The sequence below is a fragment of the Diceros bicornis genome, chromosome 19 (genome assembly GCF_020826845.1).
Source record: "Diceros bicornis minor isolate mBicDic1 chromosome 19, mDicBic1.mat.cur, whole genome shotgun sequence".
Taxonomy (NCBI): domain Eukaryota; kingdom Metazoa; phylum Chordata; class Mammalia; order Perissodactyla; family Rhinocerotidae; genus Diceros; species Diceros bicornis.
Window position 1 is genome coordinate 23,270,736 of NC_080758.1, and position 18,638 is coordinate 23,289,373.

At 50.2% G+C, this 18,638-nt stretch overlaps 1 protein-coding gene across 1 annotated transcript in view; it reads left to right on the top strand.

The window, feature by feature from the left end:
* Positions 1-18,638, top strand: part of SLA2 (Src like adaptor 2) — a 29,246-nt gene that overhangs the window by 4,415 nt on the left and 6,193 nt on the right. Inside the window, 4 exon segments of the mRNA XM_058562762.1 lie at positions 216-361; positions 4,886-4,985; positions 5,363-5,449; positions 7,601-7,704. Of these exon segments, the coding sequence (XP_058418745.1) occupies positions 259-361; positions 4,886-4,985; positions 5,363-5,449; positions 7,601-7,704 (394 nt within the window). The 5' untranslated portion in view covers positions 216-258.

The window sequence follows — 18,638 nt, forward strand, 5'->3', positions numbered from 1 at the left end:
CACACGCTAAGGCCCAGAAATAAAGAATTGAGCATGGCTGCAGCGAAGAAAAGATGGGAGGCAGAGAAAACAGAGTCCAGTTTGCAGAGCCTTGCTAGTCTGGGAGAGGGGCTGGAGCCTGGGCCAGAGGAGGTGCAGGGCCCAGCTGGGGAGGGAGGGTGTCTGGGGGTCAGGCCGGAGCCACGGCCCTGTTCCAATCGCAACATCTCTTTCAGATTTCTCTCAGTGATGTGCTTCTGCGAGTTCTGCTGAGGAACGATGGGAAGTCAGCCCAGCAGAGGGAAAGCCCTGCGGAGCCCGAGCCTGAGCCCAAGCCCAAGCCCCTCTGTCCAAGGCCAGGGCCCTGTGCCCGCGCAAGCAGGTAGGCCTTGGGGCCCGGGGCAGCCAGGCCTTCCCAGGCACCGTGAGGCCGCACAGCCCGACATTGCTGCCTCTGCAGGCCTGCCTGACCAGCCACGCCAACACAGCTTCAAGTGTCAGTGAGACCCCACTCAGGGAACCGTCCAGGCAGGGGCCCTGCTCTTGTAGGGCTCACATTTCAGCAGTAGGAACATTAAACAACCAGATCAACTAGAAAATGTGAGAGAGTGCCAGGTGCTAACCGGGAGGATGTGATAGTCCCCCTGGCGTCTCCCAAGGCCTCTCTCCTCCTCAACCAGTTTATTCCCAGACTGAGCCGGCAAATCTAAGACCAACCCCACTTCTGTAGCTCTCCAAAACTGCACTGGGCCAGCCCCATGGCCTAGTGGTTAAGTTCGGCGTGCTCCACTTCGGTGGCCCAGGTTTGGATCCCAGGTGTGGACCTACACCACTTCTCAGCCATGCTGTGGTGGCATCCCATATACAAAGTAGAGGAAGATTGGCATAGATGTTAGCTCAGGGCGAATCTTCCTCAATGAAAAAAAGAGGAAGATTAGCAACAGATGTTAGCTCAGGGTGACTCTTCCTCAGCAAAAAAAAAAAAAAAAAGCTGCACTGTCCCTTATAGTAGCTGCTAGCCATATGCAGCTGTTTAAATTTAAACTAATATTAATTAAAATGAAATATTCAGCTCCTCAGTCACTCTAGCTGCATTTCAAGTGCTCAATAGCCATATGGAGCTAGTGGCTACCTTATTGGACAGCATAATTGTAGAACATTTCCTTTATCACAGAAACTTCTACTGGACAGCGTTGCTCCAGTGTCTCCTCTTATCCTGAGAGGTGCTGTGAATACGTGAAGCAAAATTAGGGCTTTGGTAATTGGAAAAAATTAGCATCTACAATGCGTATGCTGAGCCTATAACTGTGACTCTCTAAGATAGTCCTGACTAAAAATGCCAGTTTTTAGGACAATTGGATAATCAAAACATCCTAGAAATTCTAATATTTTGATGTCAAAACTGTAGCTCCCAGTTTGTTTCTTATTCCCCCAAACAGTCCACAAATCGTTTCTCAAATCACATCCTGACTTGGGGTTTTGATAATATATTCATCAGGGTTCTCCAGAGAAACAGAACCAAGAGAGGGTTGGGTGGGTGGGTGTGTGTGGGTATGGGTGTGGGTGTGGGTGTCTAGACAGAGAAAGAGAGGGAGATTTAGGAAATTGGCTCATGCAATTGTAGGGCTGGCAAGTCTGAAATCTGCAGGGCAGGCCAGCAGGCTGGAGACCCGGGGAAGAGTTGGATGCTGCCGTCCTGAGTCTGCAGGCAGAAATCCCTCTTCCTCGAAGGATCTCTGTCTTTTGCTCTTAAGGGCTTCAAGTGACTGGATGAGGCCCACCCACATTATGGAGGGTAATCTGCTTTATTCAAAGTCTATTGATGTAGGGCCGGCCCCGTGGCTTAGCGGTTAAGTGCGCGCACTCCGCTGCTGGCGGCCCGGATTCGGATCCCGGGCGCGCACCGACGCACCACTTCTCCGGCCATGCTGAGGCCGCTTCCCACATACAGCAACTAGAAGGAAGTGCAGCTATGACATACAGCTATCTACTGGGGCTTTGGGGGAAAAAATAAACAAAAAAAAATTAAAAAAAAAAAAAAGTCTATTGATGTAAAGGTTAATCTCATCTAAAAATATCTTCACAGCAACATCTAGACTGGTGTTTGACCAAATATCTGGTACTGTGGGCTAGCCACGCTGACACATAAAATCAACCATCACAGATAACAAGATTACTTTAAACCAAGCAGCGCTTGGAGGAGGAGGCACAGGGACACACACTTAAGCAGAACTAGGAGACTGCAGGGCCAAATGTCTGGATGTCTGTGTCTGGGCAGGAGCTGTCCCCAATCTGGAAACTCCCCTGCAGTGGCTGGGGCTTCCTTCCCCTCCCTCAGTATTCTCATCTGCACCAGCCTGCAGGTAGGCCCCCGGGCCTCAGAGCCCTGGCCCTGAGGGACTCCTGCTGGGGAGGCAGCTGCCTCTCTTTAGCCACTCGATCCCTCCATGAGCCTGGGGCCCCCAGGCCCCACAGGAAGAGAGCTGGAAACCACACAGACCTCCACCTCCTTTCCTCTGAATCTAGCCACAGGCAGCAGCCTGAGGCTGCTCTGAGTCATGCCCAGACTGCTGAGGGGGATGACACTCCCCCCACCCCCACCGGCAGGTGTCCTGGGGTCCTCCCTGCCCGTGGGAGTTGAGGGGGACTGCGTTCCCCCCTCTGCCAGTGTCTCCAGGGGGAAGGAGGGGCCTCTCTCGGTGGGTCTACCCTTAGTCCCAGCAGGAGCATGGATTTGGGGCAACCCCTTCCGTAAGTCCTGTGTTTGTCCACCAGCCTTGCATCCATCCAAAATCAACTGAGGCTCTGCCACTTGCCAGGCCTGTGCCAGGACCAGGGGACACGGCAGCGGACTAGACAGGCACGGCCCCTGCCTTCAGGGACCGTCAAGTGCCAGAGACAGGCACTAAACCAATAATCAATGACAATTGTGTTAGATTTTAGCAACAGTGTGTTTCAAGGGATTCTGACCCAGTGTGTGCTGAGGGGCTTGTTGGGGAAGGCTTCCCCTTGGAAGGGACATTTCTCCAGGGAGCGAGGATGAGGGTGAGTTGGCCAGGTGGAGAGGGCCAATCGGGGGGGCCAGCACAAGCAGCTCAGTGACTCCTAGGGGTGCAAGGCCAGGGCTTCCAGGAGGCGAAGGGGCCCTCCCAGGCCTCCTGGGTCCACCCTTGTCGGAGGACACCCTCTACAAGACTTGCTTGCATCATTTGTTTGGGCTTCAGGTATTTCCCTGCTCTGTGGATGGCCAGGCCCTGTGCTGCAGACGGCTCAGAGAAGGAGAGACCCCTGGGCTCCAGTCCTGGGTCACCCCGGGGGGGGTCTCTGCAAGGACATGCGGGAACCAGTCCATTTCCAGAATCAGTCTTGTTCTTCACACGTCCACCCAGAGCAGAGGCCCTCAGCCTCCACAGTGTCCAGCTCTGGTTCTGTCCCACCCATCCCCTGGGTCCTTGTCTGTCCATCTGCTCCCCCTCCCGGGGCCCCAGCTCTGTCTGGAGGGCATCCCAGAGCCCTCTCAGGCCTTGGCCCCTTCAGGAGCATCTAGGAGACAGATAAACCTTTCTTGCTGACCTTGACTGCTTTTCATAGCTTACCACAATGGTATGCTGACAAGTCTCTGGCGCTCCTTCCCCTTTGTTACAGAGACCCCTACTGAAGCAGGATAAGGAGGAAGGAAGGGAGGGACACTGGGGTGCAGGTGAAGTGGTTCTCAGCAGCCCACGGAGGGCAGGGTTTTCAGGACAGGAAGGCCTGGACGGGCATCAGGAGGTCTAGTTAGACTGGGTGGGCTGTTGCCTGAGGTGGGCGAGGGGGTGAGCATCCTATGCTGAGGGAGCCGCTGGCCGCCTGCTCTCCAGCCTTGAAATCGGGCCTCATGGCCCCCATGTCCTCGGGACCAGTCCTGATGTGATGGTGCAGGGGCATGGGGGTGGCGTGGGGTCCTCTGGCGCTGTGACTCCTTTTCTGAGCATCAGCCTCCCAGGGAGTCTGGGTCCTTTCGGAGATGTGCTGCTGCTGTCCAGCCCAGTGCCCCCAACCTGGGCCTGAGAGCAGCCACAATGGTCACCCACCCCAACAGTGCCCCATGGGAGGGGAGGGACAGGGTGTTGTGGCGGAGGAGCTGTGCCCTCGCTCCTGGCGGAGCGTGCTGCCGAGTCTGTTACCTCGCTGTGCAGTGAGGCTGACTAGAGAAGACTCCCTCAGGGGCTCGTGAGGGCCAAGATGATGCATGCAGGTGCTCCGTCAGAGATGCAGGTGTGTGACCAGGACACTTGACTGGGCCACATGCATCTGATGGGCACCTGCTCTGGGCCAGGCCAGGCACAGTGGGCCCCAGGGCTGCACCTCTTCTCAGGGGGCAGCACAGAACTACACCCACCGCTCTGGACAAAGACCGCGGGAGAGTCACTCTGCCCACGTGCACAGCACTCTAGAGTTACAAAGTTTGTCCACGTCTGTGACTTCACGGGCCCCGCCAGGAGCCCCTGTCCTCCTGTGACCACCACAGGGCCCCAGCCCTCAGAGCTGGTCCATCCAGGGCCCATCTCATCAACGCCTTCCGGAAGCTGAGCTCCGAGATCTGGGCTGATACCTGCTTGGAGCCGTAGGTTTTAAGTTTGCTGAGCAGCAGAATCCTTTTGTCAAAATCTTCTGTAAAGATCTGTATATAAAAGGGGATCTTCTTGCCACATCAACCTTTTCCCTGAGGTGACCCCAAGAGATGTCTGGGTACCCCCAGTGGTCTGCAGAGCCCTGCTGTTTTGAAAAGCTGCAGATTCCAGAGTTTCCCTCCTGGGATCTCAGCAGACATGGGAGGGTTGATGGTGGGAGCCCACACTTCACCAAACCTTGCAGCTGAAGGAGGGCTGGCCAAGAGGGTGAGCATCTCTGTCTCTCTGTCCAGACAGGAGCAGGGCCACAGCTGTGGCCCTGGGCAGTTTCCCGGTAGGTGAGCAGGCAGAGCTGTCACTGAGACTGGGGGAGCCACTGACCATCGTCTCTGAGTAAGTCCTTCCGGGGCACCGGGTGGGGTGCTCTGCTCCCTCCCCCTGGTTACCTGAAGGTGCCCTAAAGGGAGAAGGGGTCCCTCTCTCCAGGAGAAAAGAGCATGGCCTTGATGCGAGCTCCCACGTGGCCCTAATGGTGGGATTGCGTGACACCCCTGCGGAAGGAGCAGTGGGTGGGCAAGGCCTGCAGGGGCCTGAATCATGTCATCTACCACCAAGAGGTCCCTGGCCTGGCTGGTGCAAGGAGACCTGGGAAACTCGGGTGGGACAGGGGGCCACAGGATCCTGCCTAGAGGGTCCTTGTGAATCCCAAATGAGCAGTTCCTGGGGCCTTGGCCCTTCTGAGAGAGGTCCCCTCTCCTTTCTCTCTCCAGGAATGGAGACTGGTGGACGGTGCTGTCGGAAGTCTCAGGCAGAGAGTACCTCATCCCCAGCGTCCAGGTGGCCAAGATCTCCCATGGGTGAGTTCACACCCTAGGCCCTGCCTTAGGGGAGCTTTCTGCTTTCTCTTCCCACCAGCCAAATCCTTTATGCCCAGCAACGTGCTGAGCAAAGCTGGGGATGGAGGAAGAATCAGAGCAGGCCCTGCCCTGCCCTCAAGAGGAGCAGACTACTGGGGCCGGCCCCGTGGCTTAGCGGTTAAGTGTGCGTGCTCCGCTACTGGCGGCCCAGGTTCGGATCCTGGGCGTGCACCAACACACTGCTTCTCCGGCCATGCTGAGGCCGTGTCCCACATACAGCAACTAGAAGGATGTGCAACTATGACGTACAACTATCTACTGGGGCTTTGGGGGGAAAGAAAAAAAAAAAGGAGGAGGACTGGCAATAGATGTTAGCTCAGAGCCGGTCTTCCTCAGCAAAAAGAGGAGGATTAGCACGGATGTTAGCTCAGGGCTGATCTTCCTCACAAAAAAAAAAAAAAGAGGAGCAGACTATTAACTGTCTCGGAGCCCAAGGAGGGGGCTCAGGAAGACCTCACAGAGATGTCGTGGTCTGGGCTTGGGAGGTGCCTGGGAATCTGGTGAGGGAGAATGCTGAAGGGGACTCTCAGGAGATGGGAGCAGCCTGCGTAAATGTCCTGAGGCAAACAGTGAGGGTGCCTACCTCGAGGCGAGCCTCCTCGGCCTGCCCTTCCAAGAGGAGCCTCCACAGGAGGGAGGGCCAGACATGGGATGCAGAGTCTCTTACAAAGTGTGAGCCATCTCGCACCAAGAGTGAGCAGCAAAAGAAACCGACTCCAGAGCAAATTCTATGTCAGGAGAGAGAAAGGCAGTGAACTGCCTTCGGTGGGCTCTCCCTGAGTCACAGGGAATCGGGTGGGTATCCCTGAGTGTGCTGTGACAGCCGCCCTTCAGTTCTGAGAGAAAGCACGGCTCCAGCCCTGGGTGGCCTTCCTTTTCTGAGGCTCATGGTACACCTGGCTCTGATGAAAGTAACACAGGGATCCTGAGACGTGTGGGCACCTCGTGGAATCGGCTCACACGGAGGATGTCTGCAGCCGTGTCTCCTGATGGCCTGGGCCTGCTGGTCAGAAGTTTTGCATCCACGGTGTGGCGCTGAGTTTAAGCCAAGGAAACACTAACTACCTCCAAGGGTCCCCTTCCCTTGCCACTCCTTCATTTCCATCCTCGGTTTGCATAAGTCCTGTGAATGACTTGTTTTACTTACTATAAAACTAGGCTAAGCTTGCTGCTGGCACCAGGCGAGTCGCAGCTTCTCTGATTTATTTACTTGGAATCAACTCAGCCTTGACTCTGGCTTGGACTGTGGAAGTTCACAAAATGACAGAGGCAGTCATTTCCATTGAATTGGCTTCTGTAAGCTTTGCCTGGGGCCACAGGACATGACTCTGGGGACATCAGGAGGCTGATGGACGAATAATCCAAAAAATTCCTACAAAGCTGCCCCGAACTTCCCATTGCAATGAAGTCCTCATGGACATACATGGGTGAGGGATTAAGTGAAAAGAGGAAGGAATATGTGGGATCAGAGTAACCAGTGATCCCAGCGTGGAGAGAGGTGCCGAGGAGAAGGCTGTGGAAAACTGTGCTTTGGGAGGCCTGGATGGTGATTGATGGGCTGCACGATTTTTTCCAAAATTTTAGAATGTCTTGAACATTCTAGTTCCAACCCTTCTAACCACAAATAAGCTTCAATGGGAGTTAGATTTCAGTGATAATGATCACCTGCATACCTTTGGGCTGCAAAGTTAAACTTATGTTCAGATAAAATATTGACTAAAATTAAAAAAAGAAGAAAACGGGCAGTTCTTAGAAAGGTGAAGGCTTGAAGGTGAGTGGGTAGCATAGGGGTGCTGAGGGAACTGGGCAAATGATAGGAGAGTCTGGGGTCACCCAACCTGCCCCGGCCCCCTGGCCACTTGGGAATGAGGTCTCCAGGCAGAGAAGGCTAGGCCTGACCCCATGAGGTTGTCCTCTGAGGCCCCTGGAGCCAGGACCAGGACAAAGCTGGGGGGCCCTTGGAGACCTGTAGGCCAGCTCTTCATGGTACAGATGGAACTCTGAGGCCCAAAGAGGGATGAGGGGTTCCCGTAGAGTCTCGGCCCACCCACCCCAGGCTGACCCCCGCCCCTCTCTCTGCTCTTCCCCCAGGTGGCTGTATGAGGGCCTGAGCCGGGAGAAAGCTGAAGAACTGCTGCTGCTGCCTGGAAACCGTGGAGGGGCCTTCCTCATCCGGGAGAGCCAGACCAGGAGAGGTGGGTAAGCTCAGCCCCGCCCCGGGCCCGTCCTTGAGTACCAAGAGCCAAGTGTGCTGTGACTTAGGCACGGAGGTAGGAGGCCAATTGCAAAGGCCTAGAGTGCCTGGCCTGGGAGTTGGACAGTCTGGCTGACTGAGTGCCGTGTTGCTGCCATGAGACCCCATCAGCAATGGAGCAATAACCTGCATTTCTTTTTTTTTTTTTTTTTTTTTTTTGTGAGGAGATCAGCCCTGAGCTAACATCCGCCAATCCTCCTCCTTTTTTGCTGAGGAAGACGGCCCTGGGCTAACATCGGTGCCTATCTTCCTCCACTTTATATGGGACGCCGCCACAGCATGGCTTACCAAGCAGTGCGTCGGTGCGCGCCCAGGATCCGAACCAGCGAACCCCGGGCCGCCGCAGCGGAGCGCGCGCACCCAACCGCTTGCGCCACCAGGCCGGCCCATAACCTGCATTTCTAAAAAGGGGTGTGAATGGATCCCATAGTAGGGATCCGGGCTCAGCCAACACTTTGGCAACTGAGACTTGTAATAGAGTACAGTCACAGGTTTTCCCTGCCCTGACCAGTAATGATTCCTCTCTCCCCAAGACACAACATGATCCTGATCTCTTGGCAAAAAGTCGACAAGTTGACAAGGTCTCTGTGCTTTGGGTCACCAGGCAGTCAGAGCCAGAAAATCTATTAGAAGTCGCCTCATGACCTCCCTCTTTCCACTGTACAGATGGGGAAACAGAGGCCTGGAGAGGAGTAGGGGCCTGTCACATTGCACGTCCGTATGATACTTCTCCTACCCCGGGTGCAGGACCTTTGCAAACAAAACAGGAAGTTGATAAATGCTATCTCTGATGCCCCTGCCTCCCTCTGAGCTGCTGCCCTGAGTCCCTTACAGCAGGGGCAGAGAGGGACGTTGAAGGAGTGGCAGTGTCCCCGTTTATGTAGGTCTTTTAAGTGTCTTCAAACAACCTGTAGGGACCGTACTTCCATTGTCCCCATTTTATAGATGAGGAAACTGAGTCTTAGAGCAGAGAAACAACTTGCCTGGGGAGACACAGCTAGTAAGTGCAGAACTGGATTCAAACCCAGCTGAGGTTCATCTAACTTCAGACACCTAAGAAAGGCCCACGTGTGACAATAACGGTGGAATTGCAAGCACAGTGCTGGACGAGGGAGGAGATATTCAGGAATGAGGACCGGCCTCCTGTACTTGCCCTAACTGGAACCAACCGTGATGGGTTGTCAGGTCCTTTGCATTCTACTCAGTCTCCCTCTGGGCCCCGTCCAGCGAATCTTTGCCTCTCCTCCCCTTCCCTCGGGAGCTCCCTGGGTTGACCTCTCTGCAGCTCCCCTTGCTGTTTTCCAGGCAGCATCAGCATCCCACCCTCACACACACCCATAGGCTGGCTGGGGTGGGGGGCTGGCCTGAGCATGCAGCTGCGAGCAGGAAACCGCAGTGGTGGTGCTGATAGGGGCAGGGGTGCTGCAGACCGGGCCCCAGTGAGCTTGAGAAGCCACAGGAAGTGCTTCGTGCTCAGCTGCCCTACCCCCACCCCTCTCTGGCCTGGTTCAGCCCCAAGAGCTCAGTGACCGGCACTTATTGCCGCTCTGCCCCTTTCCTAAGAAGGCACATATACAAGAGGAGCCAGCTGAGAAATAAAAGAGAAAGCAGATAAGGATCCATAAGGACCCACGTGGTTACTGGGGTTAAGGTTAGATTTGACTCTGAGCTTCCCCACAGCCAACACCAAAAGGGGAGAGATCAGAATGCAGCTCTCATTATCAAAAAAGGAAGAGATTTGCCGATTCTGCAGGAAAGGCACTGACCTCCCCGGTACTAATTTCTAATCTCTCATCTGGGGCTTCTTTTTGTATAGCGTTTGTCAAACTGCTGGTCATGACCCATTCGTGGGCTAAGAAATCAGTTTAGTTCAGTGGTTAGAGACTGGTGGGTCTCAAACCTGGGTGGGCATCGGAATCAGCTGGAGGGCTTGTTAAAACAGAGCTGGCCCCACGCCTGCTGGCATTTCTGATTTGGCAGGTCTGGGGCGGGGCCTGAGGCTGTGCCTTTCCAACCCAGTCGCAGGTGCAGCTGCAGCTGGCCTGGGGACCACACTTGAAGAACCGCTGATCTAGCCCTTCGCTGCATTTGGAATCATCTGGGGGAGCTTTATAAATTACTGATGCCTGCACCTCACCCCTAGAGTTTCTGATTTAATTGGTCAGCGGTGTGACCTCGGCCCTGGAAGCTATAAAAGCCCCCCAGGTGATTCTTTTTTTTTTTTTTTTGTGAGGAAGATCAGCCCTGAGCTAACATCCGTGCTAATCCTCCTCTTTTTTTTTTTTTTTTTTTTGCTGAGGAAGACTGGCTCTGAGCTAACATCCATTGCCAATCCTCCTCCCTTTTTTTTTTTTCCCCCAAAGCCCCCCAGTAGATAGTTGTACATCATAGCTGCACATCCTTCTAGTTGCTGTATGTGGGACTTGGCCTCAGCATGGCCGGAAAAGCGGTGCGTCGGTGCACGCCCGGATCCGAACCCGGGCCGCCAGTAGAGGAGAGCGCGCACTTAACCGCTAAGCCACGGGGCCGGCCCCCCCCAGGTGATTCTGATTTGCAGCTAAGGTCCAGGTGGATCTGGACCAGTGAGTGAAGTGAAAGAGAGCCAGGAGACATCAGGGTACATCACTGGGAGTTGGGGAAATATGGCTGCATCAAACTTTTGTTTTAGTAATTTTGAGTTTGTCCTGGGTCACAGTCTAAAATTTCATACTGTGGTTTGTGGTCAAAAAAAGTTTGACACCACAGCTCTAGGGGCCCAAGTGACGTCATAGAACGGTGGTTCTCAGACCTGAGTACACAGGAGTTATCAGGGGAACTTCTGACAATGCGGACTCTTGGGCCCCCCTGCAGACCTACTGAATCAGACTTGTGAGAGCAGAGGTCAGAAAGCTGCTTCCTTCACGAGTTCTCCAGGTGGTTCTTAACGTTCTTTTAAGTTTGAAAACACAGTTCCAATCTAGGGAACCCAGAATTAAGTAATAAGAGACAATGTGTTTTCCGTTTACGTGATGAATTTGCCATGTTAACTGTGGACCGAGGGAGTGATATCAGGATCAGCTTTTCTTTGGCCTGAGGTCCAGATAGACCTCTGAGAAGGAAATTCTGCAGAGACTTTGAGCCTGTGTGTGGACCAAGGAGGCAGGCCTGGGGCCCATGAGCTCCCAAGAACACTGCTCAGATCTGGAGGGGGAAGGGTAAGGCTCCCCCATCTTCCCCAGAGTCCCTCTGGCCTACCTGGTTGTGTTCTAGGCCTTGGGGGAGCCTGGTATGGCCCAAGTCAGGCCAAAAACTTTGGACTGTGAAGGGGCACTGAAGACTTGGTGGAGGTCACAGGACTGCTCCAGAGGTCGGTGCCAGGGCTGGTCCCCAACAGCACCACTCCCTGGCCTTCCTGCTGTCCTGCTATGTGTCTGTTCTGTGTTGGTCACTGTAAGGGAGATTGATGAGTGAGACATGCTTCCTGCCACTGAGGGGCTCACCCCTGTCCATTCTGTCAGTTGGGAAACACTTATTGAGCATCTCCTCCGAGTCAGGCCTGCTAAGTCTTGGTTCCTGTCCTCAGGCTGCAGACAGTGGAAGGTCCCAGGTGCAGCATCCCTGAGGCTCTCAGCTTCTCAGAGAGCTCAGCAGAGAAAGTTCAAGAGGGTCCTGCTAGGTCCACCTCCCACACAGAGCTCCTAATCTGATCCTTCACACCACTGTGGAGCCCACCCTTCCTCTTGGCATCATCCTCAGAACACCTGGGAAAACGTGGTGCCGGATTCCAGAGGTCCATGCAGGCCAGGATGTGACATTGGCTAAGCCTGGTGGAGCTTTCTGGAACCCGAGACCTTGTACCTTCCTTGCCTTTTTCCCAGTAGGTCTCCCTCCAGGCCCTGCACTCAGCCACGGCTCCAACATTCCTTCCCACATCCTGCCTTCTGGCCCACTGCCCACCAGAATGCTCCATGAATGAATACCTTGTTTTTTCCACCGTGGCATCCTTGCACATAATCCTCCCTCAGCCTGGAAAGCCCGCTCCTCCATTCCGCCACTTGGCAAACTCACACTCATCCTTCACGACCCATTTCAATGTCGTTTCCCCAGGCTGTTTGTCACTCTTTGCTCTCAACTCCCATTGCATCTTGAAAAGACCTCTTCTGTAGCTGCAGTAAACTTATTTCTTAAAATCAGGGTATGTGGTCTAAGGGCACGGGAAGTAAATAATTGAAGACCATAAAAGAACGTTCTGGCTGTGTGATGTGTCGATGGGACGGCACCTCTTTCCCCAAAGTGTGAAGATCTGATCACCTGTCTCTGGGCCTGGCGCAGCACCGGCATGTAGGAAGTGCTCAATGGATGTTTACTGAATAAATGAGTGAGTGAATGAGTGCCTGAGGGGAGGGGAGAGGACGAAGTGCTGGGGTGGGGGGTAGACTGCTCCCCAACACCATCTGTGCTCACAGACAGCAGTAGAAGTGCAAATGGTGACAAGGACTCCTCAAAACTGCTTGTAATCACGGCTCTGTCCAGTGTTTATCACGGAGATTCATTCATTCACTCAACAAATAGATATTGCATGGCGACTCTGCCAGCCACTGTTTTCAGTGCTGGCGATTCAACAGTATAAAAAGTAAAATCCCTGCCCACAATCTAGTTGGCAGGTAGACAGTGAACAAGTAAATAATAAAGTGTCCGATCATGGTAAGTGCCGAAAGAAACAACAAAGAAGCCTAAGAGGAGCAGAGTTGATGGGATGCCTGTGCAGGTGCAAAGGCCTCAGGGTAGGTGCGTCCTCGGCAGGAGGCAGGTGTGCCTGGAGCAGACCCGAGGTCTTCGGGAGCTATGCTGGGCCTTTCCAGGGTGAGGATTTATCTTAAGTGTGACAGGGAGAGTTCTGATGTGAGTGCCATGGCCTGCTCCCTTGACTGCTGTGAAGATGGGATTTAGCAGGGGGTAAGGCGGAAGTGGGAAGCCACATGGGAAGTAGTTACAGGCTCCGTCTGGGTGAGAAGTGGTTGGATTCTGGACGTGTTCTGTATGTAGCCAGTAGGGCTTTCTGTCGTGCTGGATGTGAGGTGTGAGAGAATGGAAGCAGTGAGGCATGACACCAGGTAGGAGTTTAATAATGGATGGATAGTGCTGCTGTTTTCTGAGATGGAAAGATGGTGGGAGGACAAATCAGACCCATCCCTCAGGAGGTTCACGGTTGGCTGTGTTTGTGTGTGGGGGGTGAGGGGTAGGGTTGAGGGACAGACGATAGCAGAGGAGGACCCTTGGTGCCACAGAAGCACTCATGCCTGGGCAAGCCTAGAGCTGGGGGTTCTCCCAGGCAGGGAAGGTGTTCTGGAGAGGAGTTGTCTGAGCAAAACTGAGTTGTAAAAGGAAGGCTGGGGGTTATCAGATAGAAGGGTGTTCCATATAAAAGGAACAGCATGAGCAAAGGACCTGAGGCCTGATAAGTGTTGTTGGGTGCTTGTTACACGCCAGACACTTCTAAATGCTTTGCCTGCTTCACCACCTGAGTCCTTGCGGTGATCTGTTGAGACTGGGACAGTTTTATCCCCCTTTACAGATAGGAAACAGATCTGAGAGCTCAAATAATGTGCCTTAGAGACAGCTAGTGAGCATGGGGCAGCAGGGGTGTATATAGTACGTGGCTCTATGTGGGATTTGAACCCAGAGTCTGAGTTAAAAAGGAGATGTCCTGGAACTGGGAGGGAGCAGTAGGTATCTGGGACTGGCTGGCGCATGCAGTGAGAAGGAAAAGCGGGATACCAAGCACATAGGCCAGTTACAGGCCTTAGTAGGTGACCTGTCCCCACCATGGGGTTTACAGAGCTTGCTTTTTATCCCTGAACCTATGAGCCAGGTCCTCAGTGTAGCTACCCTTCTTGGTTCTAGTGACTGTGGTGACAGTGGCCAGGGTGGGGTGGCTGGAGAGCCAGGCAGAGGATGTGGGGACTTGGTTGCTTAGTTCAGCTGGGTTGGTTGGCCTCTGGGGCCTATTTTCAGATATTTAGCCCTTTCCCAACCACAGAGCTTTTTCAGAGTCACAACACAGCTCCAGAAGAGACTCTTCTTAAAGGTACAGAGGTCAAGGGGCCTCCAGAGTCAGAGAACAAGGAAAAAGAAGCACGGACCCTATTTGACGCTTATTAAATTCACTTATTAGTTCTAGTAGCTTTTCTGTAGATTCCTTAGGATTTTCTACATATATGATTACATTGTCTGTAAATATGGTTTAACTACTTATTTTCCAATCCGTATACCTTTTGTTTCTTTTTGTTGACTTATTGCACTGCCTGGGACCTCTAGTACAATGAGTGAATTGGTGAGAACATTCTTGCTTTGTTCCCAATTTTAGAAGTTAAAATTCAGTCTTTCCCATTAAGTATAATGTTACTTATGGATTTTTCACAGATGTTCTATGTCAGATTGAGAGGAAGTACTCTTCTGTGGTAGGCATAATAATGGTCCCCCCAAAGATGTCCAGGTCCTAATCCCTGGAACCTGTGAATATATCACCTTACATTGCAAAAAGGGAATTTGTAGATGTGATTAAATTAAGGATTTTGACATGGGGAGATTATCATGGATTATCCAGATGAGCCCAGTGCAGTCACAAGGGTCTTTACAAGAGGGAGGCAGGAGGGTCAGAGTCTGAGAGAGATTGGAAGATGCCATGCTGCTGGCTTTGAAGACGGAGAAAGGGACCACGAGCTAAGGGATGCAGTTGGCTTCTAGAAACTGGAAAGGCAAAAGAAATGGATTCTCCTCTAAAGCCTGTAGAAGAAACACAGGCTTGCTGACACCTTGGTCTTAGTTCAGTGAAACCCATTTCAGATTTATGAGCTCCAGAACTGTGTAAGATAATAATGTGTTTTAAGCCACTAAATTTGTGGTAATTTGTTATAGCAGCAATAGGAAACTATCACACTTTCTATTTGTTGGGTTTTTTTTGAAATCATGATGGGTGTTGGGGCCGGCCCGGTGGCGCAAGCAGTTGGGTGCACACGCTCCGCTGCAGCGGCCCGGGGTTTGCGGGTTCGGATCCCGGGTGCGCACCGACGCACTGCTTGTCAAGCCATGCTGTGGTGGTGTCCCATATAAAGTAGAGGAAGATGGGCATAGATGTTAGCCCAGAGCCAGTCTTCCTCAGCAAAAAAAGAGGAGGATTGGCATTGGATGTTAGCTCAGGGCTGATCCTCCTCACACACACACAAAAAAATCATGATGGGTGTTGAATTTTGTCAAATGATTTTTCTATATTTCTTCAGGAGATCATGTTTTTTCTCTTTTATTCTACTAATATAGTGAATTACAATGATGTTCAATTCTTTTTTTAAATTTTTTTATTGTGAAATTTTTGTTGTACATTATTGTCAGTCAGTCACCATATAAATGCATCCCTCCACCCCTTGTGCCCACCCCCCACCCCCCTAGCCCCTGGTAACCACCAAACAGTTCTATCTGTCTGTGTGTTGGTTTATCTTCCACATATAAGTGAAATCATGCACTGTTTGTCTTTCTCTTTCTGGCTTATTTCACTTAACGTTAATACCCTCCAGGTCCATCCATGTTGTTGCAAATGGGACAATTTTGTCTTTTTTATGGCTGAGTAGTATTCCATGGTATATATATACCACATCTTCTTTATCCAATCATCAGTCGAGGGACACTTGGGTTGCTTCCATGTCTTGCCCATAGTGAATAATGCTGCGATGAACATAGGGGTGCATAAGCCTCTTTGGATTGTTGATTTCAGGTTCGTTAGGTAGATACCCAGTAGTGGGATAGCTGGATCATAAGGTATTTCTATTTTTAATTTCTTGAGAAATCTCCATACTGTTTTCCATAGAGGCTGCACCAGTTTGCATTCCCACCAGCAGTGGATTAAGTAAGGTTCCCATTTCTCCATAGCCTCTCCAGCATTTGTCGTTTTTTGTCTTGGTGATTATAGCCATTCCAATGGGTGTAAGATGATATCTTAGTGTTGTTTTTTTTTTTTTTAATTTTTATTTATTTATTTTTTCCCCCCAAAGCCCCAGTAGATAGTTGTATGTCATAGTTGCACAGCCTTCTAGTTGCTGTATGTGGGACGCAACCTCATCATGGCCGGAGAAGCGGTGCGACTGTGCGTGCCCGGGATCTGAACTCGGGCCGCCAGCAGCGGAGCACACGCACTTAACTGCTAAGCCATGGGGCTGGCCCTCTTAGTGTTGTTTTGATTTGCGTTTCCCTGATGATTAGTGATGTGGAGCATCTTTTCATGTGCCTATTGGCCATCAGTATATCTTCTTTGGAGAAGTGTCTGTTCATTTCCTCTACCCATTTTTTGATTGGGTTGTTTGTTTTTTTGTTGTTCAGTTGTGTGAGTTCTTTATATATTATGGAGATTAATCCCTTGTTGGATATATGGTTTGCAAATATTTTTTCCCAGCTGGTGGGTTCCCTATTCATTTTGATCCTGGTTTCATTTGCCTTGTAGAAGCTCTTTAATCTGATGAAGTCCCACATGTTTATTTTTTCTTTTGTTTCCCTTGTCTGAGTAGACATGGAATTCAAAAAGATCCCTTTATGGCTGATGATGAGTAGTGTACTACCTATATTTTCCTCCAGGAGTTTTACAGTTTCAGGTCTCACCTTCAGGTCTTTGATCCATTTTGAGTTAATTTTTGTGTATGGTGAAAGAAGATGGTCTACTTTCATTCTTTTGCATGTGGCCGTCCAGTTTTCCCAGCACCATTTATTGAAGAGACTTTCCTTTCTCTACCGTATGTCCTTAGCTCCTTTGTCAAAGATTAGCTGCCCATAGATGTGAGGTTTTACTTCTGGACTTTCAGTTCTGTCCCATTGATCTGTGTGTCTGTTTTTGTACCAGTACCATGCTGTTTTAATTACTATCCCTTTGTAGTATGTTTTGAAGTCAGGGATTGTGATGCCTCCAGCCTTCTTCTTTTTCGGGATTGCTTTAGCTATACGGGGTCTTTTGTTGGCCCATGTGAATGTTAGTATTCTTTGTTCTATTTCTGTGAAGAATGTCCTTGGGATTCTGATTGGGATTGCATTGAATCTGGTAGATCGCTTTAGGTAGTATGGACATTTTAACTATGTTTATTCTTCCAATCCAAGTGCATGGAATATCTTTCCATTTCTTTATGTCGTAATCAATTTCACTCAATAATGTCTTATAGTTTTCCTTGTATAGGTCTTTCACTTCCTTGGTTAAATTTACTCCTAGATATTTTATTCTTTTTGTTGCAATTGTAAATGGGATTGTCTTCTTGAGTTCTCTTTCTGTTAGTTCATTGTTGGTATATAGAAATGCAACTGATTTTTGTAGATTGATTTTGTACCCTGCAACTTGGCTGTAGTTGTTGATTATTTCTAATAGTTTTCCAATGGATTCTTTAGGGTTTTCTATATATAATATCATGTCATCTGCAAACAGTGAGAGTTTCACTTCTTCATTGCCTATTTGGATTCCTTTTATTCCTTTTTCTTGCCGAATTGTTCTCGCCAGAACCTCCAGTACTGTGTTGACTAAGAGTGGCGAGAGTGGGCACCCTTGTCTTGTTCCTGTTTTCAGAGGGATAGCTTTCAGTTTTTCCCCATTGAGTATGATGTTTGCTGTAGGTTTGTCATATATGGCCTTTATTATGTTAAGGTACTTTCCTTCTATACCCATTTTGCTGAGAGTTTTTATCATAAATGGACGTTGGATCTTGTCAAAAGCCTTCTCTGCATCTATTGAGATGATCATATGTTTTTTTTTTTATAATTTTATTTATTTATTTTTCCCCCAAAGCCCCAGTAGATAGTTGTATGTCATAGCTGCACATCCTTCTAGTTGCTGTATGTGGGACGCGGCCTCAGCATGGCCGGAGAAGCGGTGTATCGGTGCGCGCCCGGGATCCAAACCCGGGCCGCCAGTAGCAGAGCGCGCGCACTTAACCGCTAAGCCACGGGGCCGGCCCAATCATATGGTTTTTATTCCTCGTTTTGTTAATGTGGTGTATCATGTTGATTGTTTTGCAGATGTTGAGCCATCCCTGTCTCCCTGGTATAAATCCCACTTGATGATGGTGTATGATCTTTTTAATGTAATGCTGTGTTCAGTTTGCCAATATATCATTGAGGATTTTTGCATCTATGTTCATCAGGGATATTGGTCTGTAGTTTTCCTTCTTAGTATTGTCTTTGTCTGGCTTTGGTATCAGGGTGATATTGGCCTCGTAGAATGTGTCGAGAAGTGTTCCATCTTCCTTTATTTTTTGGAATAGTTTGAGAAGGATAGGTATTAAGTCTTCTTTGAATGTTTGGTAAAATTCTCCAGAGAAGCCATCTGGGCCTGGACTTATATTTTTTGGGAGGTTTTTGATTACTGTTTCAATCTCTTTACTTGTGATTGGTCTGTTCAGGTTCTCTATTTCTTCTTGATTCAGTTTTGGGAGGTTGTATGAGTATAAGAATTTATCCATTTCTTCTAGATTGTCCAATTTGTTGGCATATAGTTTTTCATAGTATTCTCTTATAATCTTTTGTATTTCTGTGGTATCTGTTGTAATTTCTCCTTTTTCATTTCTAATTTTATTTGAGCCTTTTCTCTTTTTTTTCTTGGTGAGTCTGGCTAAGGGTTTGTCAATTGTGTTTATCTTCTCAAAGAACTAGCTCATTGTTTCATTGATCCTTTCTACTGTTTTTTTGATTTCAATTTCATTTATTTCTGCTCTGATTTTTATTATATCTCTCCTTTGCTGACTTTAGGCTTTGTTTGTCCTTCTTTTTCTAATTCTGTTAGGCACAGTGTGAGGTTGCTTACTTGGGCTTTTTCTTGTTTGTTAACAAACTTGGGCCTGTATTGCTATGAGTTTCCCTCTCAGGATTGCTTTT